The sequence below is a fragment of the Megalops cyprinoides genome, chromosome 19, assembly GCF_013368585.1.
Source record: "Megalops cyprinoides isolate fMegCyp1 chromosome 19, fMegCyp1.pri, whole genome shotgun sequence".
In the NCBI taxonomy this organism is placed as follows: domain Eukaryota; kingdom Metazoa; phylum Chordata; class Actinopteri; order Elopiformes; family Megalopidae; genus Megalops; species Megalops cyprinoides.
In genome coordinates this window covers 4926440-4951439 of record NC_050601.1, presented here as the reverse complement: position 1 = coordinate 4951439, position 25000 = coordinate 4926440, and the positions used below count along the sequence as shown (strand labels likewise).

General features: G+C 49.4%; 2 protein-coding genes across 5 annotated transcripts in view; both read right to left on the bottom strand.

The window, feature by feature from the left end:
- Positions 1–4481, bottom strand: part of iqck (IQ motif containing K) — a 13081-nt gene extending 8600 nt beyond the window's left edge. Inside the window, exons 1-7 of the mRNA XM_036552788.1 lie at positions 4430–4481; positions 4074–4201; positions 3339–3489; positions 2641–2738; positions 2340–2392; positions 1872–1952; positions 1066–1150 (exon numbers count right to left, since the gene is read on the bottom strand). Of these exons, the coding sequence (XP_036408681.1) occupies positions 1066–1150; positions 1872–1952; positions 2340–2392; positions 2641–2738; positions 3339–3489; positions 4074–4201; positions 4430–4481 (648 nt within the window). The remainder of the gene's footprint in view (positions 1–1065; positions 1151–1871; positions 1953–2339; positions 2393–2640; positions 2739–3338; positions 3490–4073; positions 4202–4429) is intronic.
- A 2665-nt stretch (positions 4482–7146) lies between these two features.
- Positions 7147–25000, bottom strand: part of sun1 (Sad1 and UNC84 domain containing 1) — a 34299-nt gene continuing 16445 nt past the window's right edge. For 2 of the 4 annotated variants that reach the window (XM_036552351.1, XM_036552352.1), the window contains exons 4-24: positions 24330–24538; positions 23390–23416; positions 22628–22885; positions 22272–22409; positions 21244–21384; positions 20374–20454; positions 18542–18649; positions 17953–18051; positions 16725–16818; positions 16050–16108; positions 15387–15565; positions 14603–14869; positions 13344–13436; positions 13093–13136; positions 12692–12836; positions 11694–11963; positions 11188–11272; positions 10289–10404; positions 9726–9893; positions 9121–9213; positions 7147–8545 (exon numbers count right to left, since the gene is read on the bottom strand). In XM_036552351.1, coding sequence (XP_036408244.1) covers positions 8429–8545; positions 9121–9213; positions 9726–9893; positions 10289–10404; positions 11188–11272; positions 11694–11963; positions 12692–12836; positions 13093–13136; positions 13344–13436; positions 14603–14869; positions 15387–15565; positions 16050–16108; positions 16725–16818; positions 17953–18051; positions 18542–18649; positions 20374–20454; positions 21244–21384; positions 22272–22409; positions 22628–22885; positions 23390–23416; positions 24330–24538 — 2791 coding nt within the window. In that variant the 3' untranslated portion in view covers positions 7147–8428. The remainder of the gene's footprint in view (positions 8546–9120; positions 9214–9725; positions 9894–10288; positions 10405–11187; positions 11273–11693; positions 11964–12691; positions 12837–13092; positions 13137–13343; positions 13437–14602; positions 14870–15386; positions 15566–16049; positions 16109–16724; positions 16819–17952; positions 18052–18541; positions 18650–20373; positions 20455–21243; positions 21385–22271; positions 22410–22627; positions 22886–23389; positions 23417–24329; positions 24539–25000) is intronic. The other 2 variants (XM_036552353.1, XM_036552354.1) reach the window with 2 other exon arrangements.

The following is a 25000-nucleotide window of genomic DNA, read 5'->3' as shown; positions in this document are numbered from 1 at the left end:
TGCAAAGGCCATTAATCTCAGGGCTGGGCTGAGCTGCTCTCGCTGGTGGATCTGAGGGCCTCCGACTCTCGTTAAAGACAGCGTGATTAGCCAGCTGCTAACAAACAAGGAAAGCTGAGAGACCTCTGTTTAAATGTGCGATATGGAAACGCAGCCAGTTGCTACAGTGGTCTGGTGTGTGTGTGTTTGTATGTGTGTGTATGTGAGAGAGAGAGAAAGAGTGTCTGAGAGAGGCTATATTTAGCTGGGAACACTTTGGGTCACCCACACAGGATGTAGAAAATGAACATGAAAACATCAGAAGTGCTAATCGGGTTGGAAGCACCAGCGAGGCTTTTAAGCATGATTAAATTATAGCTTCCACACAGCCCACATCCCTGTGGGTGAGAGTGCGCAGACACACATACACACTCTTTCTCTCTCTCTCACACACACACACACACACACAGACACATACACACACACGCACACACACACACACTCTTTCTCTCTGTGTGGGTGTAAGTCAGATCAGTGAGAACCTGTGGGGAGAGTGGGGGCTAGCAAGCAGCTCTTCATCCTCTGATTCACTGCTCTGCTGCTAAACTGCTGCTAATGCAACTACAAGTGTGTGTGTGTGTGTGTGTGTGTGTGTGTGTGTGTGTGTGTGTGTGTGTGTGTGTGTGTGTGTGTGTGTGTGAGAGAGAGAAAGAGAAAGAGTGTATGTGTGTGCGTGAGTACTTGCATACATCCATGCATGCTTGAGTATGCATATGGGTGTGTGTGTGCGTGTGCTTATGTATATGCATTGGTGTGTGTATGGGGAGGCCTGTATTTTTTAGCAAAATCCTGTGGCTTCTGCTTAAGGCTCTCTGTCCTGACCAGACAGGGGAAGGGGTCAGATCCAGGGTGAGGCACCGCTGTAACTCTCTACCCCCAATAAGGTTCTCCAGCATAGGAGTCACAGACTTTGTGCGAGCAATACAAGCATTCTCAGCAGAATAAATAATGTGATAATATAATAATGTAATAAGCAACCCCCTGTGATCACTGTGCTGAGCCGGGCCTGCTGTGGGGGACGCTCACCTTGTAGCCGCGCCAGAAGGACTGGATCAGAACCGCCGCCTCCTCGTCCGACAGCATCAAGGACAGGGGGATGGGAGGCCGGGGGCTGAGAGATGGAGAGAGGGAAGGAGAGAGAGTGAGAGAAGGAGGAAGACGCTGACAGGTAGGTGTCAGTGTATAGTTACTGCTGAGCCAATGTGGAGGGCGAAGTGAGGTGAACCCTCTCACGTTTCGAATGTGAATGAGGGGCATTCACCTGTATGGTTTATATGAACAAACATGACGTTTCACCAATATGAATATTCCCTTGGGTGGGCTCAAAAGTATTTATGCATTTGTTCATTGCCCAACAGTAATAACTATGGTCTTTTAGCTAGCTGGTTAATATTTATTGCAATTTTACAGTCGGTGTAAATGGTATGGTAAGGCTCATATGGCATGCCCTGAATTCACGCATCGATTTGAAAGACTCAGCGCAGATTTGAACATTGACATCAACCCTCTAATCCCTACTAGTTCTTGTTTTACTGAAATCTGAAATTTTTTGTTTTTTGGTTTCATGAAAAAAATTCTTGTTCTGTTGTTTTTTTATGCACATTGCATGGCCAGCACCTAACATGTAATGTGATCTCTGACTGCACTGACTGACCTGAGACTGGCTGTGACACTGCACTGATCACTGCACTGGGCTTCTCATGCAGAGCACAGCCACGATGACTGTCTTGGACTGAGTACCACAGTGTGTGTGCGTGCATGCACGTATGTGTGCATGTGTGTGTGTGTATGTGTGGGGAGGCAAATGCAGGGGGGGGTCATGTCACACTCACTGCTTGCTCAGCCAATCCTGGACAAAGGGGATCTCTTCAAAGTCCACCGCGGGCTGCTGGCCTACCCTGCGAGGGTTCTGACTGCAGGGAGGAGGGGAGAGAGAAGGAGGAGAGCAAGGGAGGAGAGGAGAGAGAGAAGGAGGAGAGCAAGGGAGGAGAGAAGAAGGCAGAGGATAAGAGGAGGAGAGGGGAGGGGAGAGAGGAGCAGAAGAGAAGAGAGCAGAACTCAGTGGTTAGTCTATGTATGTCACAGGCTGTGCTGAGTCCATCCACAAACACTCAGCAGCAGCGCACTGAGACACAGTCACTAACTGCAGTGCCCCGTGGAACGTCTAACTGCCAAGCTCCGTTATTCTCAATCCTGTTCGCAGCGGCAGCAAACTGCAAGCCACACTCCACTCACCACGTCCTACTGCGTAAAAGGAGAAGCCGAAAGGAAGGAAGCAGTAACATTTCTGCCAGACTCACTTGTACAACCACTCTGTCAGGAAATCACAGGGGTTGAACCTGGTTCTCCTCCTCTGAAAAAGACAAGGTGACAGACACACTCAGGAGATGAGATGAGGGGTTGAATCAGAGCCGACAGAAGGGGACCAGAGGCGTGTGTGTGTGTGTGTGTGTGTATTGTAGTGCAGTGTAGTGCAATATCGGGTATCATAGCATGATGTCGTTTTGTGCAGTTTACTGCCTTCTACTGTAGTTCATGTAGCTAATGTAGTGTAATATAGTGTAAAATGCTGGGCTGCAGTGTGGTGTAGTGTGTATTGACCTCCAGGCACTTGTGTCCCTGGGCCTCCCTCAGCATGGCCTCCAGTCCAGGGAGCAGCACTGGAAACACTTTCTTCTCCAGGAACTGAGTGACGGAGGCTGGGAGGGGAGAGGAAGAAAGAAAAAGTAAATTATTTTCAGATACAGCAGCTTCCACTGATCTTTGAAAGAAAATGCCACAATGCATTAAATTACCTTTAAGTGAAAGGAAGTACATATTTCGAAAGATGAAACAGAGTCCACAAAGCCCTGTGCGAACGTTTATCAGTACCAGCAAATACCCATGTTTATCTGCACTGGTGTAAACAGAAGTAGTACAGCATGGCATTTACTTTATAGGATAATATTTATAGCATAATAGCACAGTACATACTATATAGCATATAGCATAATGGCATTAGCCATAGCATCATCATCATTCTCACGGTATTGTAAGAAATTACAGCATTCTGCCCCAGAAAGGTCTGGTTCATTTACATCAAGAGCTTGCTTAAACTGCATAATGTGGAATGGGTTTGAACATTCAGTGTTCACTCTGACACTGCTGAACCCGAAGTCAGTGCTCTTCGCGTGCTTCATTACTGCTTTTTTTTTTTGGATTAAAGATGGACTTTTACATCAATATGCATTTTTCTTCTCTATCCTTTTTCCTTCTTATAATATTAATGACCAGTCAGAGGTGCGATGGCCGGGACTCACAGGTGTGCAGTGGGGGCGTCGGGCTGAAGGGTCTACAGTGAGATCGACGGTGCCGAGAGGATGCGGGTTTCTCCAGCACAGCGTACCCGGCCAGCGCAGGGTGACACAGCAGGGGGTCCACGTCCCTGAGCGGGTTATCGTCCACTGTCATCTGGAGTTGCCAAGGGCGCATGGTACAGTAAGGTGGATGACTGACAACAGCACAGACGACATCTCTGATTTATCTGTGAGTTATGTGCTCTTGCAAGAACACTGACCTTACCTTTGGTAAATCACCTGAAAAGCACCAATCAATACTCAGGCAAGACTATACAGTACTTAAACATTTTTGGGCAAGCTGGCTAGTGCTTACTGTCATATTGTAGCATGGTCAGGCTCAGCACCAGGAGAAAATTAGGAGGGGTGCAATTGCAACCCACAGGAGTGCACAAAAAGTCATCAATACTACACAGACATCAAGATATAAGGAGACAACTGGGGGTGCACTGAGGTCTGTCTGGGGGTGCAATGCACCCCTAAGCACCCCCCATAGTGCCGGGCCTGCACAGAGGAAAGTAAGGCGGGTACTTACAACAGAGCAGACAACATCTCTGATTTATCTATGAGTTATGTGCTCTTGTAAGAACAGTATTGGTATATGCTAAACATCTTCGGGCCAGCTGGCCGTTGCTGACTATAATATTGTCTGTCCTAGGGGCTGAGGTGGAGTATGGTAGGGCAGAGCTGTGACATCACCTTTGCAGTCATGAGCCCATAGAAGACTGGCGTGTGTTTACTTGCGCTGTACTGCGACACCCGAGTGCTAACGGAGCTGCAGTCTGTCCAGTCATCTCCGGGTGGTCTGGGCTGCTCCGACTCGTGTTCTGAGACGGAAACACAGTCATGCACACGCACATGATCAGGTAGAATTCATACTGGGTTAATACCGGTACGGTAATAGTTAATTGGCACGAGATGTCTACAACTGTCTGAACAGCACCGAAGATTTGAAACATCTGAAAGCATACATTTTGGATTCCTCACAGTTGTCTTTCTAAAGATAGCTAAATGGATTGGCGTACACAGTTAATTTTGCATTAAATACATTTTACCTTCACATATCTGTTGCCATAAAGATTTTTTGTTCCCGATGACACGAGCCATGTCAGAGTTTTTCATCGGTTGCTAAGAACGCATTTAGGGACTCTACGGAGTTGCTAAGGAAGTCACTGGAAGGTGATTTCCGGTTTATCAAGGAATCTTCCACCACGAGTGAACATGGAAGTCTGCAGAACTGTTGACTGGACTTTCTTTAACATCACAGCGTTGTTTTATCAGATATTGTTTTGATCCCGTATTCAGTAAATTACGAAGATGTGGGATTTTGAACTCGCAAGTCACTAGCGAACAAAAATCTAGCAAAGTTAGTTGGTGGATAGTTCGATGGTGGTTGCCGGTTCGATTCCGCGCTGAGGCACTCCTGCTATACCTTTGGGCAAGGTACTTAACCCACAATTGTCTCAGTAAATATAAAACTGTATAAATGGATATCATTGTAAAAAAAAACTTGTAAATGATGAAAATCGCTCTGGATAAGAACGTCTGCCAGTAATGTAATGTAATAGATATGTTGGAGCTAGATACTTAGTTGGCTTGCTAGATGGCAAGCCACCTGGCTGTGGATCTCTGAACCTATCTATTTTTTATTATGAACGAAAACACAAAGGCCACTTAGTTAATGATAGACGCTATTTATAGTTATTTTTGAGTAGTTAGCTACCTACCCACCTAGCTAATCGGTAATCATGGTCAGTCTCCTAACTAGTCTGTCCGATTACCTTTGGTTTCATACATGTGTGTGCCGTTGAAAAGTCGCAAGACGTTTTATAAACCGCTTTAAATGTCTTATACGGTGGCAGTAGCTGTTGGCCAGCTGACAGCTTAACGTGTTGCTTTCATAGTAGCAATAACAGTCTGATGCAGTTTATTGCCGTGCAGTGGAGCGCTTGGGTCAGCACCACTCGACACAATTGCTATTATGGGAGCGTTCTGGCAGCACGCGTGTGGGGTAGATCTATGCAGCCATTGTGCTGGTTGTAGTAATACCTCTGTTACCTTGCCTGCCAGATGGTGCTCATCAGATAATGTCTCGGTGACGACAAAATGGGCCGAACAAATCAAGGTTGCTCAGATCGTCCAAAAAGGGGGTGTATACAAGTACACTCAGGAAGCAAACGTCAAAAGGGGAAGAACAGATCCAAAGACAACAGATGTAGCACCAGTTAAGGCTAAGGATCGCAGTCATTAGCAAGAAACGTGAACGAATGAAGGAGAACCTGGTACTCTGCTGGTTAGTTGTGATAAGAAAGTCTTTTAATAATCTAAACCCATTTTATTGTCGTTTTGAAACTAGCCGACAGGTGGCAGCAGAGGACTATGTTTGGTCGTTGGCTGCAGGTCCTGTATTGTGGCCAAATAAAGATGGGATTCCAACGGTTCCCCGAGTGAGTCATGAATACACCCGGGACTCGCTGGAGCCACGTTCGGAAAACACATCTGGCTCGATTTACGTTGAGTTTTAAAATTCGCATACTCCCTCACCGCGACACACAGACAGATGAACCAGAATAAAGTTCGCTTTGCCATTGTAAACAACCAGCTAAGTAAGAGATCGATTTCACGGTTTTACGCGCAACTTTAGGCTTTTAACACAAAACAGCCTTCTCACCAGGGCAGCAGACGTGGAGATGTTTTAACGGAACAGCATCAGACGTGTTCCATTACGCAAAGTAGTAGGGAGCTCAAAAACATTAGCCAATATAAACCTGTCAAATCTTCCCTCGTATTCCACAGGCAGCTGCCGCCCTCTCACAGGAAAGACTAAATACTGCGACTTCCTATACCTGCAAGATAGCAACTAAAATAGACAGGAGTTAGGAGTGTAAGGAGATGGGTCATTATCCATGTTGACACAGAGGGCTCATATTTTTTTTTTACATTATGCATTCGTACGCCAGGATGTTTACTAGTTCGATTCGGTTTATGTAATGTGGCACATGCGTACTGCAACCGTGCGGCAAAAAGTTCGTATACCGCGACACCCCACACACAACTCCGGTGTTTAGCGGCTGAAGAGTCTTGTACGTCTTTTACGTCCCACCTCTACGTGTTCTCCAACACACTTATCAAAACGGTTAATTCTCCCCAGATACGGTAAAGCACCCAAAACAGATGAGTTTAAATAAAAAAAAAGAAAATACCCTTTATTGCCATTTTTTTTTCTGAAAACGTAACATGCATTAAAAGCTCTCAAAAATTAAATTCTTTATTTGAGCATTTCCATAGCAGTTTACCCTTCTTACAACAGCAAAGACAAAAATAAAATAGAATAATAAAAAAAAAAACACCTGTACTTTGTACTGTCCCGAGACGGCTCCAAATTTGGACTGAAAAGCATTTTTTTTTACAAAAATACATTGCACCAAGTCCTATCTTCTTAATAGCTTTTTACTAATAGTAAAAAATAAATAGTGCCATGAACAATTCCTGGTCAAAGTCTAGGAGCCTTTACAATTCAGCTCTTAATCAAGAAAGCCACATAGCAGAGCAATAGGAAGTCTTTTGTATGCTTACATGTTTTTTTCCTTTTTTTTATACGAATTGTGAGGACTTGTGCAGAAGACATTCTTTTGACAGGTCATAGCAGTGCTTCCTTCAGAACTGAACTAAAAAATGCAAGTAAAACAAAATTACAATGACAAACATAATAATAATAATAATAATAATAATAATAACAATAATTATAATGATAGGATGTACCCTTTTTTCAAAGCAACACTGATATTAGTGGATTTAAGGACAAACTATTAACAGTAAAATATACAGTTTACATTCCTGCGTGGTTTCTGGGCAAGCAGATACTGCCTGAGGGCATTATGACTGGGATATAAAGCAGCCATACTGCAAGCACTCAGGCTGTGATGTACTGGGCAGCTGAAGCTTCAGGCCTTTAGCCTGAACTCTAAAACATCTAAATACATATCTCCTCTATATGTGTCACTAAATGTACTTCCCACTAGCTACTGTAGTCATTTAAAGTTCAGGTCGTTAACTGTTACAGTATAAAAAAAAAATGCGACCTTGAAGAGCTTCCAAGTGCCATATCTCTGTCTCTCTCTCTGTCCTGTCCTGTCCTGTACACATTCAAACAGTGCAGAAATGTATGTGTTATAATCTGTGAGAGAGAGTGGTTTCACATGGCTGTGAGTGTGTTTTCGGAGGTAAAAAGTGTAGGGTGGAGAAGTGGAAAGAGAAGACACAGCAGTCCCATATAATACCAGTCCAGTGATACTGACCCCTTTCCCTCCTTTTGTTGCCAACCTCCTAACTCCGTGACAGTCCAAACCATACAACCTACTCCAGTGTGGGAGCAGCAGAGAGCAGCTTTGGATTGAGATGAGCCTGCAGAGGGTTGCAGGCCTGCTCTACGGCCTCCCGATACTCTGGCACTGGAGGGAGGGGCCGCAGGGTGGGGGAGCCAGAGACAGGGGGGGCGTGGGCTCCGCTGACTCCCAGACACGCATACTTACAGAGTCCATTCCATGAAATAAAAGCAAAAACAGAAAAGCAAAACGAAGAACAGAAGAGTGTCGTCCATCTCGAGGTAAGGACACGGGTGAGTGTGGGACATGTGGGCGTCCTTACGACCCCCCCCCCGACCCCGGGTCTGTCCAGGAGGGTCCCATTCAGTGCAATGTTAGGAGCTGGGTGTGGAGAGGGACGGGGGGGGGAGCCCATCTGAGTCGGACGCCCCATCCTCCACTCGCCCACTCGCGCTCTCTCTCTCTCTGTCTCTCTCTCTCGGACTCTCTCTCTCTCTCGGTCTCTCTCTGACGTGTGGATTTTCGTCCTTTAAAAGTCAAAGCTTATGTAAAAAAAAAAACAAAGAGTAGCTTCTTTTCCCAGAATGCATTCTGTTGCACCCCTCCTCCTCCACTCTGTCCTGATGAAATGTCCGTCGTTTGCACCTTCCCTCCTTAGAAAGTCCTCCATTATATACAAACTGTGGGAAACGGGTTCCAGGCTGTGCGGTGGCGGGCGGGCGGGACCTCTCATTGGCTGATTCGTCGCCCGTGGACGCGGAACCGGTACAGGCAGGTGTACTCAGGGTGGCCCCAGTTGGACAGCACGCGCATCTCGATGATCTGGTACGCCTTGTCGTTCTCCTCCTGGAACACAGAACAGTGGTGCTTGGTCAGATCCTCCATTAGACTACCATGAATAAAAATCATGTTTTGACCAAGACTGAACAGCACAACACTGTGATTTATTCAAATGAGTGTGTCGCTGATAAAGCAGGATGGCTCCATCCACAGTGGAGCTGATAAAGCCTCCATTCTCCCATCGCTAGCTTTGACCCAGCTGGCTTTCGGTTTCATAATAAGCCCTTGGGAGGAACAGTTGATCAAGTTTATGTTCAGAGTTGTTTAAGCTGGTAAGTACTGTTGTTACAGTTGTTCAGAGCTGTTTAAGTTATGTTCAAGTTTTAAGTTCAGAGGTGATACCAGGCTGTAATAGTTTATTCTGTCATCCTGACTGTAGTACACCATACATTAATTACCTGACAGGTCAGCTCTAAGGGGGCTTTTCTACACTAAAGAAATATGGCTGCTCAATCAGCCTGCTTTTTTTGTAGTGAATATGAGTATGTATTTAGTATGAAAAGGTCAAACTCCCATCAAAAGCCTTGTCTAACAGTGAGGACAGTGTGTTTGTGCCTGCTGGAGAGATGCATTGTGGGTACCGTGACAGGGAAGGTCTGCAGCGATTCCCCGTCCTCCTGGTAGGTGTAGCGGCCCAGCAGTTTGCCCTCGTCCTGGTACTCATCATCCAGACCCTTTCAGCAGGGAGAGAACAGAGGTCACCACACAGGCTGGCAAATCTATGCGTTACCACCGGGACCGCACTGTCACTGGGACAAAAAACTGACATTTCATTATCATTTCAAATATTTCATTCATAAAATGATAGGACTTCTTTAAGGAGGCAGGTTAAAACGTAGGTGTATGTATTACATTAGACTACATTACATTACTGGCATGTAGCACACACCCTCACCCCGAGCGACTTACATAGGTCAAAATGTTAACATTATCCACTTATACAGCTGGATGTTTACTGAGGCAATTCTGAGTTAAATACCTTGCCCAAGGGTATAGCTGCATTGCCCCAGCTGGGAATTGAACCAGCAACCTTTTGGTAACCAGCCCAGCTCCTTTATTACTTTCCTACATTGCCATCCCTACATTGTTCTGTATTGGTGTACAGAGCAGAGGTGGTGCCACCTTCCCACGCCCCCCCCCCCCCCCCCCCCCTCCCTCTCTCCGAGTCGCCATGGTTGCGCCTTACGTAGACAGTGAATTGCCGGGGGGCGCTGCTGATGTTGCCGGTGGGGGACAGGGCCTTGGGGATGTGCTCCAGGCAGAAGGCTGCAGGGACGACACTCATGGACAGCCTGATCACCAGGTAGCCCTGGGAGCCCTTAAATGCCCAACAGTTTCCAGGGTAGACATCAGGCTAAGAGAGGTGGGGGAGAGGGGGAACGTTACTGCAACCGGCCAGCATTCAGGTACGAAGTGTGAGGGTGCTTACTGAATCTGATGTGCAGTGACCGGAGAGGAATTACAGACAGTACAGCCAGCCACCTTTTACAGAATACTGTGATATACAATGCTGACTGGACAAGGTCCAGAGGTAAAATATGCAGATTTTATGCAGAGTGTGTGTGTGTGTGTGTGTGTGTGTGTGTGTGTGTGTGTGTGCGGTCATTGTCACATCTGTGATAACTGATCTGACATACAGCGATGAGAGATGGGAGAGAGGGTATAAGGAAGTGATGTCACAATGAAAGTGGCAGTGGATGGACTGGTCATGTGCTACCAGGGCACAGAGAGAAAGAGAGGCCAACTGACCTGAATGACCACACGAGGGGACTGAGAGAAGTACCAGAGGGGGACCCCAAAAAGGCTCATGAGAGCCGTCTTCGTCTCGTATGTCTCTGAGCAGCGTGTGCTCAGGATGCTGCCGCCTGCGGACACAGTCACATGATCAGGTCACATGACCCCCTCCCCCATGACATCACACATCACCAGTTCTCGATCCCTCTCCGACCCATAACTGAGCAGGCTTTATTACAGTGGCTGTGTGGAGAGTGTAGACGGCTAACGGGCTCGTGAGAGATTCCCTGAGAGGGCGGGGAAGCCTATTGGCTGTGTGTCCAGCTCTAGGAGATTTGCAGCCATGGCATGATGGCCAAAGAGCAGAAAGAGCACTCAACATGCACAACGGACACATATTAACACGCACAGACACAAACGCACGCGCCAACCTGCTCACTCCCTTTATCCTTTAATCTCTGTATCGGGCGGAGAGAAATCGCCAGGCCTTTGAGCCCTCACGCAGAGGGGGAAGTCGGGGCTGATGCACAGAAGCATCTCCGAGCTGTGATCTGAAAGCCTCCCGTGCCGGCTGACCTCCCGGCCCCAGCCCTTCTCCGAGCTGCGATCTGAAAGCCTCCCGTGCCAGGTGACCTCCCGGCCCTAGCCCTTCTCCGAGCTGCGATCTGAAAGCCTCCCGTGCCAGCTGACCTCCCAGCCCCAGCCCTTCTCCGAGCTGCGATCTGAAAGCCTCCCGTGCCAGATGACCTCCCGGCCCCAGCCCTGAGTGCCTTATTGTTTGGCCAGCTCTGTGAACTCAGACTTAATCTCCACCGCATGACTGCCATGCAGCTCTACTGCAGGTCTCAGATGAGCCTGCTGATTTGAACTCTCTGGGGGTGTGTGTGTGTGTGTGTGTGTGTGTGTGTGTGTACCTCCAGACTCCAGGGCGTAGTCCACCAGGCCGGTTCGATCCTGGGCATACAGCTTCAGGGCGTTCTGCACAATCAGCTGCACTTGCTGGGTGAGTGAGAAGGAAGGAGGGAGGGGGCAAAGTAATCAGACCACCTCGTGCCATATCCAAATTGAATTTCTTTTCATTTAAATGTTTTCCTTTGTGCAAGCAGATAATCTTTCGAGTCTAACCAGTCTTCATCACAGTCTGTGATCTAACAATGAAGGCAGATCAAACAGGGGACCGCAGTGCTTGACTTTTTCTTTGAACTTCAAGCATCTGAACATGGGGGATGTAAGTGGATAAGTGGAAAATAACACCATGACTGAATGGCCGAGAGACTGGCCAACTCTCCTTTTTCCTTACGTAGGAGAATAGAACCTGACATTTGATCATTGCAGCATGACAGATAAACTAATAGCACAACTATAATTTTGGAACCCGTTTAAAAAAAAAAAAAAAACAACAAAAAAAGCAGCGCTCTACCTCTTCAGACATCCCAGCATCCCCTGCGGCCTGCACCACGGTGTCGGTGACGGCCTGGGCGCAGGGCGGCTGCTTGCTCCGCTCCAGGTGCAGGGAGATGTTCCTCAGGATGTTCTGCTCCAGAGAGGCCAGGGAGGCCTGCAGGTCGGGGTGGCGCACGAGCTGCGCAGACAGCCACTGCAGCAGGGGCCGCGGCAGCTCGCCCTCATCGCTGCCGTAGAACAGCGTCCGCAGCTCCTGCTTCAGCTGCGCAGACACCTGCGCAGACACCTGCAGACGCACACACACACAGGAGCAGGCGAGGGTGAGGAAACTGAGATAACTGCGGCGATGGTTATGTGCCTGGCTAAACTGCTGGGAAGTGAAACTGGAACCTTCTGGTTACAAGAGTAATTGTGTAACCACTCTGGTAGGCACAGAGAAGGGCTGGGTGGCAGAAAATGCTGAGCAGCTCACTGCCTAACCCTCCTGAAAGCACTTCCTGCAAGTCCCACTGGATAAAGACTTGGTTTAATTTGTTCCGGGTAAAGATCCGGCTACATGCACAGGCCACAGAATAAATGAGACCTCTCCGAGAATCCACTTCCGCAAAGCAAATAAATATACTACAACTGACTACCTACAACTCCATGTCTCATAACTGCAAATTCCATTTTATTGCAAAGAATGTAGCCGGTCTTGACTCAGTCTCGCTAATTGATTACTTCTCTTATATGCATACTCTGGTTCGGTGCAATACGTCACAACAGTCTGGAACATACAGTAACACAGAGGAGTCAACTGTACATGCTTACACGTGTATGAAGACGACAACACGAAAAGCACAGCAGTGAGACCTCATACAGATAAAGTTAATGTGGCTTCCTGTTACAGAACCAGAGAGCAGTGACTGAGGGAGTGTGTGTGACGTTACAGACACAGATAAGGCAAAGTAAATGAAGTCTCCCTTCCTTTGCAGAGAGATAGCACCGCCCTGCCTAAACGCAGTCACCCCTCACCGTGTCCTGGAGACCAGCCAGCTGCTCACACTTCCCCCGGCAGCCAATCACGCCCTGCAGGTCCCCCCTGATGCGGCCAAGCTCCGCCTCCAGCCTCTGAACCTCCAATAGCAGGGCGTCGTGGTCCTCCCTGTCCACGCCCACACTGAGAGTGAGAAAGAAGAGGAGAGGGTGAGAAGAGGGGTGGGGGGGATAGAGATTAAGTGAGGAAGAAGAGGAATAGGAGATACAAAGAATGACAGGGAGAGGAAGAGAAAAGAGCGATATCAGGGAAAAGGGAGATACCACCTGATTAACAAGGATGGGTGTGTTTCTGACATGCATGACAACTTTTACTCTATATATAAACATCATGAACGGATCGTGTAAGAGGATATAACAGCATCAAACACTGAACATACTTCACAGGAGCTGGTGTGGCCGTTTCCTGCTTTTGATGGACCTCCTTTAAAAATAGAGAAAAAAAAAGAAGTCAAGCACAATTTTAATTAATACTGAGCAACATTCAACCTGATGCAGATCAAGTCTCACCTTGGGGGATAATAACTTAAGCAGACACAAACCCAAAGGCAAGCTGAAATTACTGTTGGGATGTGCAGTCTCAAAAGGAATGAATGGTCATAGATAAGGGAAAGGAAACTGAATACTGTACCTCAGTCTTGGCTGCCAGGACCTGGAGCAGCCCCTCCAGCTCAGCAAGGCGGGCCTCATAACTCTGCTGCTGCTGCAGGAGCTGATCCTGGGTCTGTGGAGAGAGACAGGGCACAGTGAGAGGGGGAACAGAGAGAGAGAGAGACAGGGCACAGTGAGAGGGGGAACAGAGAGAGAGAGACAGGGCACAGTGAGAGGGGGGAACAGAGAGAGAGACAGGGCACAGTGAGAGGGGGAACAGAGAGAGAGAGACAGGGCCACAGTGGGGGGGGAACAGAGAGAGAGAGACAGGGCACAGTGAGAGGGGGAACAGAGAGAGAGACAGGGCACAGTGAGAGGGGGGAACAGAGAAAGAGAGACAGGGCACAGTGAGAGGGGGAACAGAGAGAGAGACAGGGCACAGTGAGAGGGGGGAACAGAGAAAGAGAGACAGGGCCACAGTGAGAGGGGGAACAGAGAAAGAGAGACAGGGCACAGTGAGAGGGGGAACAGAAAGAGAGAGAGAGAGAGAGAGAGACAGGGCACAGTGAGAGGGGGAACAGAAAGAGAGAGAGAGAGAGAGAGAGAGAGACAGGGCACAGAGAGAGGGGGGAACAGAGAAAGAGAGAGAGACAGGGCACAGTGGGGGGGAACAGAGAGAGAGAGAGAGACAGGGCACAGTGAGGGGGGAACAGAGAGAGAGAGAGAGAGAGAGAGAGAGAGAGAGAGAGACAGGGCACAGTGAGAGGGGGAACAGAGAGAGAGAGAGAGAGACAGGGCACAGTGAGGGGGGAACAGAGAGAGAGGGATACAGGGCACAGAGGACATACAAAAATGGGTTACACAGAAAGAGAACAAAGAAAGAGGGGACACAGTGGAAACACAACGAAAGAAGAGAAGAGACTAATTCGTGTCTCAGGCCTAACACACTGCTACGTGACAGTTTTATCAGGCACAATTAAGCTTAGTCAACAGAAAAGCTGCTGAATTTTATGGTCTGCATCCTATAAACATTCACCCGTTTATGGGCATTATGGGTTACACCCTATAATCTCCACTTTCATTAGCAGTGAGGCAGAGAGGTAAAGGGGGGGGGCTACTGACAGGGACACAAGCCAGATATGCAAAAATGTCTCCGTGGTCAGCAGTTAAACATGGGGCCAGGGAACCAGGGAACACGGAACGATTATCCCCGTGTCTTCCGACGACTGGCCATGTGTAGTCCCAGTCACGTGTTCACACAGCCTGGCACTGCGCAGAACTGCGCAGAGGCGGCCGTACCTGCTCCCTCTGCGCAGAGTCCTGCTGCAGCTGCGCCCTCAGCACGGTCAGCCTCTGGTCCAGCAGGCCGGAGACCCACAGCCCCAGGCTGTCCCGGTCCGTCTGCCTGTCCAGCTGCTCCCGCAGGGCGTGGTACAGGCCCAGTGCCTCGCCGTGCTGCTGCTCCTGCAGCCGCCCCCCCCTCTGCACGCTCTCCCACACCTGCGCCAGCCGCTCCTCCAGCCGCTGCAGCCGCTCGGTGTCCACGGAGACCGCCACGCCGACCGGCTGCGCGAGGGCCGGGGAGGGGAGGGGAGAGAGGACAGGAGAGTGTCAGAGTAAGAGAATATATTCTATCTTTACACACTGGGAAACACACACACACACACACTCACACACACACACACACACACACACACTCACACACACTCACACACACACACACACACACACACACACACACACACTCACACACACACACACAAACACACACACACTCACACACACACACACACACACACACACACACACACACACACACACAAACACACACAAACACACACACTCACACACACACACACACAAACACACTTCAGCAGTGAAGTCACCTGGCTGCTCAACATCACTCTCTATTTACACATGTATGTACTGGCAAAAACCAAGCACACACACTCTTTACACTTTACACACTGGCACACACACACACACACACACACACACACACACACACACACTCCATCACTTCACCCCTGAATCCCCACATCAGCAGGCAGGTGAGGTGGCCCCTGGCCAGGTGAGCTCCCACCTGCGGGACAGTAGGCGGCGGGGCGGTGGCCGGGTGGTCGTGAGCCGTGTCGATGGCCTCCTCCGCCGGGGTGAGGGTGAGAGGGAAGGGGAAGAGTGACGCAGACGCAGTCCGCCACTCCGTCAGGTTGATGGCTGGCAGGTAGCACAGCAGGCTGGAGGGACCCCAGAACCACAGACCTGGAGAGGCCACGTAGGAAGAGGAGTTACAGCTATACTGTGTGTGTGTGTGTCTGCACACCTCCTTTTGTGTATACCCACAAGTGTGTATGTGTGCATGTGTGCATTTTGTGTATGTGTGCATGAAATATATATATGTATATATATTTCGTGCCTGAGTGTGTGTATGTGTGTGTGTGCACGGTATGTGGTATGTGTTTGCATCTTGTGTACGCGTGTGTGTGTGTGTGTGTGCGTGTGTGTGTGTGTGTCTGTGTCTGATCTCCAGAGAGATCAGTCAGCAGCGTGGCCTGGATTTGGAGAGTGGTAGTGTGGTGGCTCGGGGGACGTGTGCTGGTTAGGGCTGGTTACTTTGGGACAGCGCTAACTGGGTTAAAGCTGCGCTGGGCTGGGCTTTGTGGCACGGCGCATAGAGACGGTCCCTTAGGGTGCTGATGTGCGGCGTGGCCCGCCACATAGAGACGGTCCCTTAGGGTACACTCACCCAAAAGCAGCAGGAAGGGCAGCAGGAACAACAGCAGCCTCAGCAGTCTGGGGAGGCACCTGAGAGAGATGCACAGACCTTTCAGAAAACTCCTACCTCCCCATATCGCAAACCCAGAGCAGGCTACTCCGCCTCCCTTCAGCGTACGACCGGGAGGCTGATGAATTATTTAATCAGACAGCGCGTTGAAGCCATTAGCACACAGCTCAGTCATCTTTCTGTCATGTGCAATATATTCACATGATTGATCCCATGGCATTGCCTTTGTCTTCTTCAGCGCCGTCTTCGCTGGCGATGCGGCTGAATATAACTCAATATAACTCGGAGAAAAGGGCCGGACACGCCGGCCAACCAGGGACTCTAATTCTATCACTGGACTGACAGATGCATTGGATGTGCCTCTTAGCCACCCACAGCAGTCACACACCACAGACAATTCGTCAAGGTGGGTTCAGTAAAATGCAATTTACGAGAAAAACAACAGAAACACACCATGAGCAGGGACCAACTCGAAAGACAATGACGGAGGTAACACAGGGCAGCCTTCCTGCCTTAAGGAGGCTCACAGAGCCAGACTATAAACCAGTCCAGCCAGTTACAGCCAGTCCGCTTCAGGCAGACCTGTCCAAACCGGTCCAGGCCGGTGTAAAGTGACCAAACCGTGGCGGCTCTTACCGAGTCAGGATGAAGACATTGAAGAGGGACATGAGGGTGACGAGCTGGTACCATCCCGTCCCCAGCCACCAGAATGCCCCGGTCGCTGCCTTCCCTGAAAACACACACAAGAGGGGGAGCAAAGGGTTAACAATGGGATATCCATGATTTTCGGGAGGCAGGTCTATGAAGGAGCCTCTTGGACGGTTCAGAGGGATTTCACACCACGCAGAGACCAAGGCGGGAAACTGAAATCTACATCAGCTCATCTACCGCAGCTCTACATCAAAGCACACAGAAACGGGGACAGGGTAGGAAGCAGACCAGAGAGCAGAGCAGGAAGGAGCACACAGACACTGCCGACCAACACAGCGTTACATCCCACTGTGGAGAGCTGCAGCGCAGTTACCGTTACATCCCACTGTGGAGAGCTGCAGCGCAGTTACCGTTACAACTCACTGTGGAGAACCGTAGCGTAATGCTCACTACAACTCACTCTTGTGAACTGTAGTACAGGGATCGTTACACTGTCGGCCCTTCTCGGGTTTCAAACTTTCAACCCTCTCATACACTGGGCACCTACTCATTTGAAATCCGCTTGGAGAGGTGAAGTGTGGAATGGCACCGATCAACAAGACCACCCAAAGCTCCATATTATAGGTCGTATCTGGCCTGGCAAACAGGCAGGACATAGGCACCACTTACAGAGCCTGCTCAACTCAAACGCTCTACTTAAAGACAGAGGGACTGGAAGCAGAGCAGAGAAGCAGGGAGGATGTGACAGTGCTGTCACTACGGCTGAGTATGCGCTCTGACTGCCATACCAGCGAGCCTGGCTCTTTCGCGGTCAAAGCCGCAGTTTGGTACCCCGTAGACCCGGGTTTGAGGCCGGGTGGGGTGACTGCTCTCGCCCTTCGCTACAGAAGAGAATCATGAGTCATTGCTTAGAAGAGCACTTTGACCAGCATCACCACATGGCTTTAATGGGGAAAAGAGCAGTATGTGCCATTTTTACTGCAGGTAAGCCACACACAGGTGCTCCAAGGTTAGTAAGGAAACTCTACACTACGTGAGAGAGAGAAAGCAGTGCATTCTGGGAGACTAAGGAGGAGGAGGAGGAGGAGGAAGAGGAGGAGGAATGACACAGAGATGGTGTGTGTGTGTGTGTGTGCGTGTGTGTGAGAGAGAGAGAGAGAGAGAGAGAGTCATGCTGGATTCAGGATTCTGGATCTAGTGGAAGTGTAATGACCTGGGGACACTAAAGCCAACCACAGAACCGACAGGAGCTTCCGGGTCACGAACAGGCCTGCCGCGCCCATGGTCCTGACCACCTGCATCAGACAGTAGCCTGGAGACCAGCGAGGAGAGAGACGCAACAAAAATAACCGTTAACATTCAAATTCAAACAGGCAGCTAAAAATACTGAAACATACTGGTGCCGAACCTGAGGGCACCGCTCAGGAGGGTCTGAGAAGGAACACAGGGAAATCACTTTGGCGTTAGGTGCAAGGTGGTTTTATAGCTTCCGTTTCACAGTACTTTGCAATTCAGCTGACGTGTCGTATGTTCCAGCAACATGCGTCGATCAATAAACCAATTAAACCAACACTTTATGACTGCAGCAGCATGCCAGAAATCTACAACAATCAAATTATTATGCTGATGCGCTAGCATATCAGTCTAACACAGGCTGGCACACAGCACAGACACCTTAACCAGATTGTGATTCTCTTTATTTTAGTGGCAGTCACCATAATGACATCATAGTCACTGGTGTTTTCAACAGCCAATCATTAATAACTGCTGCACACGTGATGGGCCGGTGTAGAGGAGGTAACCTGTGTAAGCAATGACGCTCCATAGCGCCCCAGCCAGACGGCGCCCCTTAGAGGACTGCGTGTGGATTGCCTGCGTCTCCAAGTACTGCTTCCCTTTGCAGTCATCACCTGTCCACATCATCATGCGCCCAGTCAGCAACAAAGGAAGAAAAAAAAAAACAAACACACACACAAACAAAATATGAACAAATCAAATGAAATTAAATCATATTCTGCTGCTTTGGAAGAGGCTGGTGACTGTAAACACAAGAAAACATAAATAAAACTACAGAAATTATTAGATTAAATTAAACGATAAATGAGTAAATCAAATGAATGAAGAAAACAAAATGAACTGGGAAGTCAAGTACATGAGCTAAAGAGGCTGTGAGAGCACCCCAAGTTTACTGGAGGGGTCTGTGGCCCCGGCCCTAGAAATGCTGCCCCCCTTTCATATCCATTCTCCACAAACCTTGAAGACCCCACACCGCCCCCATCCTTCCCCACCTCTGCCCCCCCTTCAATCTCTAAAGGTCGTATTGTGTCCTGGTCCCTCTCTGTCCTTTGTTCTTTGTGTCATTTGTTTTGCCTCAAGTGTTGATCAGGGCACTCGTGATGTCTCGTTCCCTGAAGGCTTAGGTTGGGACTACTTTAGAAGACCAAGTTCATGTGAACATGACCACTCGGTCTGAAATGACACCTGGCTTTCAATTGCTTTCCTCTGTAACAGCAAAACTATAACCGCACAAACGCACAATTCCTCACTACCCAGTGTGTACTGTGGTAGAAATACACCCACCCCCACCCCCTCCCCTCTGCAGGGCCAAGTGTCTGTGTAGCTTCAGAGAGGGAAATTAATCATGGAGAATCATGGGAAAAAAGCTGATCAGCCACGTGACAATCATCTGGAGGTGGAATTCATTCTAGTACAAGCCAGTATGAGACACAGTGAAACCCCCATCCTTTCCACATGTTTTTAACGTTTTCCTCTCGGATGCAACACCCACGTTCTCTCTCAGTTCACCTCAGCCTCAGACGAGGCGTAGGGCATCCGGGGTGGATCCCAGCCCACAGAGACGGCAGTGAAAGATTTATGCCGATCAGAGTCTGCGAAACATTTCTCAGGGTGTTGTATTTTCTGTTCCAGCCTGACAGGGTCGAAACCTACAAAAGGAAGCATGTCCAGACCGGCACTGCTGCCCATCGATTTCTCTCCTGCGATCGATTCCGTCAGAGCTGACAAACCCCACACTTTTACAGTGAACCCTCTCCTCATCGCTGGGGAAAATCCAGCAGCATCACAGCTGTAATCTGCCTCAAAGCCTGGAATTTATGCAGCCAGCACACGCTGGAGTTATGAAGAACGTGCTGAATATCAGTGCAATGTACTGGGGTCTGATATCCCAGCCCCGCACTGATTTCCAGGGCGTCAGGGCAGGCACGGTACCGTCTGATCCATTAGTGCAATCTCTCCTCTGCGTCCCCTCAAACAATGATCAGAGGAACAGAGAACAGGGGAAAACCGCCGGACCTGCGGCAGAGCTGAAGCACACAGCTCTGTGTCTAACCCCACACAGCTCTCACAGCTCGTGTGTATCGATCCAGCGACAGACAGGCCCGTAAATCAGCACTAAAACCCACTTCATTCAAACAGTCAACTGAACACGTGACCCCTCCGATAATGAGCTTGCCTCTTTCACCATCTTGCATGAGGGGCCTTCACTCGGGGATAAATGAATAAATAAATAAACACCGTAAGCAAATGAAACCAAATGTCCTGTGGCCTACACAAGCTCCAAGCCCGATTATGACCGGGGGGGCTAGAGAGACAGAGAGCGGGGAGCTGTACTTACACAGAGACCCGTTCAGATTCAGGTGGCCATCTCCTGTCACCAAGTCTTTGACGTTCACACTTCCACAGTAACTCGAGTGGGCTGGAACACACAAAATACACACACATACACACACACACACACAAAGAAAAGCACATGATTAATACAAGTCCCAGCCCCCTCTCTTTTTGCCTTTAGGCCCAAGCTGTAGATGATGACCCAGAGTGAAACCACAGGATTTGCATATCTCCACAGCGACCTCAGAGCAGGGGAGCCCATTTGCTTAGAGGCAAAACAAGGCCCACTAGCAACTGAGAGGGAAGCTAACCAAAAAGGAAAACAAACAGACTGAAAAGAAGAGTGAAGTGCCATGGAAGGACTGGAAAGAAAAGGAAGACAGAAAGAGGGAAAGATGAGGGGTGAAAGAGGCGAGTGTGGCTTTCTGGTAAATCCTGAGAATGGACAGTCTCTGCGTCTAGCTTCCAGACCCAGTCTTCAGGCCAGCTGTGAGCTTAGCTGTCTGCAGGAGCCAAGGATTCTGGGAGATTTATGAACAGGCCCGCCACACCAAGGATGTGAAAATACAATGATTCCCAATGCTGCTGCCACAACCTGCACACAAAGGAGGGACAGTTCCCATCTGGAGTTACTTTGGCTTTGCAAGTCGCTCTGGATACGCGAGTCAGCTCGGTGGCTGAATGTGACTGTAGAGGAAGAGCAGGGTAGCTGAAAGTATTATTAATAGGAATAAATGATTAAAGCTCAATGCAGACTGACACCGTCACTTTGCTCACAGCAGTCCTGTAGAAGAGGGTTGAGAAGGTGAGAGAGGCCACAGGTTAAAACAGGACAGAACGGCCCACAGGGAACGAGAGAAACACTGATCTATACCTCCTTCACTGACAACCGTGACGTCGTGGTCCCTGGCCTTGTAGCCCGTCTTCAGCAGCAGCAGGGACACTAGGGACACTACAGGGGTGACGGCACGTCTGCCGTAGCGCATGCAGGTGTCTGTGAGATGCACCAGGACACCTGGCGAGAGACCAGACCAAGGAGGAGTGAAGGAAGCCAGTGTGTGAAGATACCCTTTCTGCTCCCCACCCCCAAACCCCTGCTGATACATCATACACACCACCCTCACAGTGAGAACGGAGGTTACCATGTACACCGCTCTCCAGGCAAGAACAGAGGTTATCATATATACCACTGCCCAGGTGAGAAAAGAGATTATCATATACACAGCCCTCACAGTGAGAACAGACGGTTATCAGATATGCCACTCCCCAAGTGAGAGCAGAGGTCTCGAAAGCTTGCGTTTCAGCTGCTCTCCCTCCATGCGTTCGAAGGCGTGCATAATTAACTGAAGTGCTATGAGACACACCCAAAGTGAGAGAGGCCTGGCGTTTATATAGGGTACAGCCACGCCGAGAGAAGTCTGGTGTTTCATTAACACCTTGTGGTGTGAAACGAGGAGGAAACAGAGTCTGAGCGTTTGCCGGAGAGGCGGTGCTGAGGAAGTGACATCATTCAGAGTCTGGCGATGGAGAATCTCCTACATAGCATATCGTCCCAGTGACTGGAAGGCGCTGTGAATACCCAGCAAAGCTTCTGCCACCAGGCTGCAACGTGTGCACTTCATGTGGAAAGATAAGCACTCTCTCAGCTGTGCCATAGAAAGGAACTATGACCCTCTTGAACCAAAGAACATCTTTATCTAGTGTCTTGGCATTCTCTCTACAAACGTGCAAAGTAGATAAATAAATCTAAAGCAGTGGATGGATTCAAGAGTCCCAGCAAGCGGAAAACTTCTGGAAGCATCCGAGTGTTGCAGAGGCTGGTGTCAGAGAGCAGAGAAGTGAAGGCAGGCAGCGGCAAGCGAGAGGTTAGGAGGTCAGCTGAGCGTGACCCCGTGGTGATACCTTTGCCTCCGTCACCCTTGACCTCACGGTCCCTCCTCAGCAGAAGAACCTGTGCGAGCAGTGACACTAAGGACGCCACACAGGTGACCGCCTGCCTGCTGAAACGCACACAGGTGTCCCTGAGAGCCACCAGGACACCTGGCGAGACACCAGACTCTGGATTAGGTCACTGCCCACCCCCACCCCAAAGCGCTGGGCAGGAACAGAGGCGCACTGGGTGCGCATGGGTTCGAGGTTCGACTCACATATCAACACAGAGGACAAGACAGGGACACACAAACTGAAATGTGGAGACACAGGCTGTAATGGGTTTCCCTGGGCCTCTCCCACACAGGTGTGTACAGGTGTGGACTCACCTGACTTGTGTTTCAGACTCTTGTCTTGGTAATAGAGGGCGGAGCCCGAGGTGGAGGCGGAGTGGGCGAGGGAGGAGGAGGAGGAGGAGGAGGATGCAGAGGAGCAGGAGGTGGAGTAGGCCGTGAGCGCCTCCTTCCTGTCCAGGTGGATGCTGCAGTCTTTGCAGATGTAGCCGTTCACAGAGGAGCTCTGCGTCTGTGCCGTCCTGAGGTCTCCGTTCGACCGCGTCACGCTGCGCTCTGTCCGAACACTCCGTGCTGGAGAGAGCACACACACACACACACACACACACACGCACGTGCACACACACACACACACACAGGCACATGCACACACAGGTGGCCAAACACACCCACACAGACATGAACAAACACACACACAAACAGAAGAGTGATGATGTATTAGCCAAGTGCTGTCACATTATCCTCCAAGAAAAACAGGCAAGACAAAGAGCATTACACAGACACATATATATATATAAATTAGGACTGTCAATGTTAAGAGAACAAACTGATTATGAAAACACTACATACTACATGTCATACATACTACTATCTATCATGCTACATGTATTTTTCAAAAATTGCAGTTCTCCATTTCAACATCCTTAGTTAAAACTGTGATTAACAGCACAATTCATTTTTCATTTTTAATTAGCTGTCATCAACTTTCTTGATCATGCAAATAAGCCCACAAAAAACAAAAATCATCTTAAAAACCAATGACATATTACAATTACAATCATTGTCTTCAGAACTAACCTTTGAGTTCACCATCCCCATCCAAACCTGCAAAAAAAAAGAGGAAAAACATGAAACACAACAGTAAATGGATGCTGAAGATCAGTGACATAAGCAGTCACTGATCCCACAACATAAGGTGACATCCGTTCATTCACAGTCCTCACTAGCCAGCCAAATCGCACTGAGAGGCAGCACAGATCAGCTGGCCATCACAGCCAAGCCAACCCTAGCCTTAAAGCGCCACGCTAATCGCTTGGCATGACCGGTCAGGTGTTTCAAAACAAAGCGGGTGGAGCTGGGATGCACAGCCACAGATACAGAATTTAAAGGTCAGTCCAAAGATCTGCTTTGCATTGGGCGTTCCGATCCAACGCTCTTTCCTAACTGAATGCACACACAGGCCATAGCTAGAGGACTAGAGGACATTCTAGAACGATAACGTCTTCTATAACAGCCAAAGAATTCAGTATTTGAACAAGGCATCCGATCATTCCTGTTCCAGCAGGGCCACCTCCTGCCACTGCTGAAAATGGCTGCATCCGCTGTGGCGGTTCTTGCTCCCTTAGCTGTTTTGTGGCACCTTAAGCCATTCATTCCTTGCTTTTAAGAAACTGCAAATACAACACATCTCCCAAAGCAAGGGCTGCCTGCAGAAAATACAGATATGAGAGCAGCAAATGGTGTGTCGTTTCTGTGCCGGAATGCCAGAGAGCACACGGCTTCATGGGTGGGTCAGTGTGTTTGTGTGAACGGCTACTGATGGTGCCCTGCCACAACAGAGATGGCCAAGAGACAAGACAGCAGTCATGTGGGGACAGTGTGGGAGGATTAGGCGACTGCATTGGCTATAACAGGCTGTGTGAGTGTGGCCCGGTGGTGTGTCCGGCCTGTGAGAGGCAGGTGTTCTGGTTCTGCAGGGCGGCTGGCCGGACGGCCACCCCCCGGGCTCGGGACTCACCCCAGGCGCTGTCCACCGCCGTGCGCTCCCGTATGCACGACTCATCCAGCTGGCCGGAGAGCCGGGAGGAGTCGCCGGCTGCGCAGCTGAGCAGACCGCTGTGGGTCTGCGCAGCCGAGCTGGACTGAGACTGGGACTGGGACTGGGACTGGGACTGGGAGCTGGACACTGACAGAGACTGAGACTGCTGCTTCCTGCTCCTCACCGTCCTGAGAGGGAGGGAGAGAGAGAGGGGGAGAGAGAGGGGGGGGGGGGGGGGCAAAGAGAAAGGTAGGAAGCGAGGTAGAGAGAGGGAGAGAGACAGAGAGAGCAAGAGAGAGAGGAAGAGAGGGAGAGTGGAAAGAGACAGTGTAAATTTAAAGAGACAGAGAGAGGTGGAGTGGAGAGTGAGGGAGAGAGGTACTCTCAAAACAAAACACTAGAGAGATCTCTTTGTGAAGTAAAACCACCCCACAGTCAGTCCATAGTTTAAACAAAAACAAGAAAAACATGACACAAGCACACTGAATAAGGATTATAAACATCCTGTTCTGACAAAGACGAGAGAATTAAAATGAGTTATATTATCAGCAATCTCACACAGAGAGGGTGGGAGGGAGAGAGAGAGAGGTCACCGTTTTGTGCTACAAATAAATTATGAGCAAAGCAGAACACACACACACACACACACA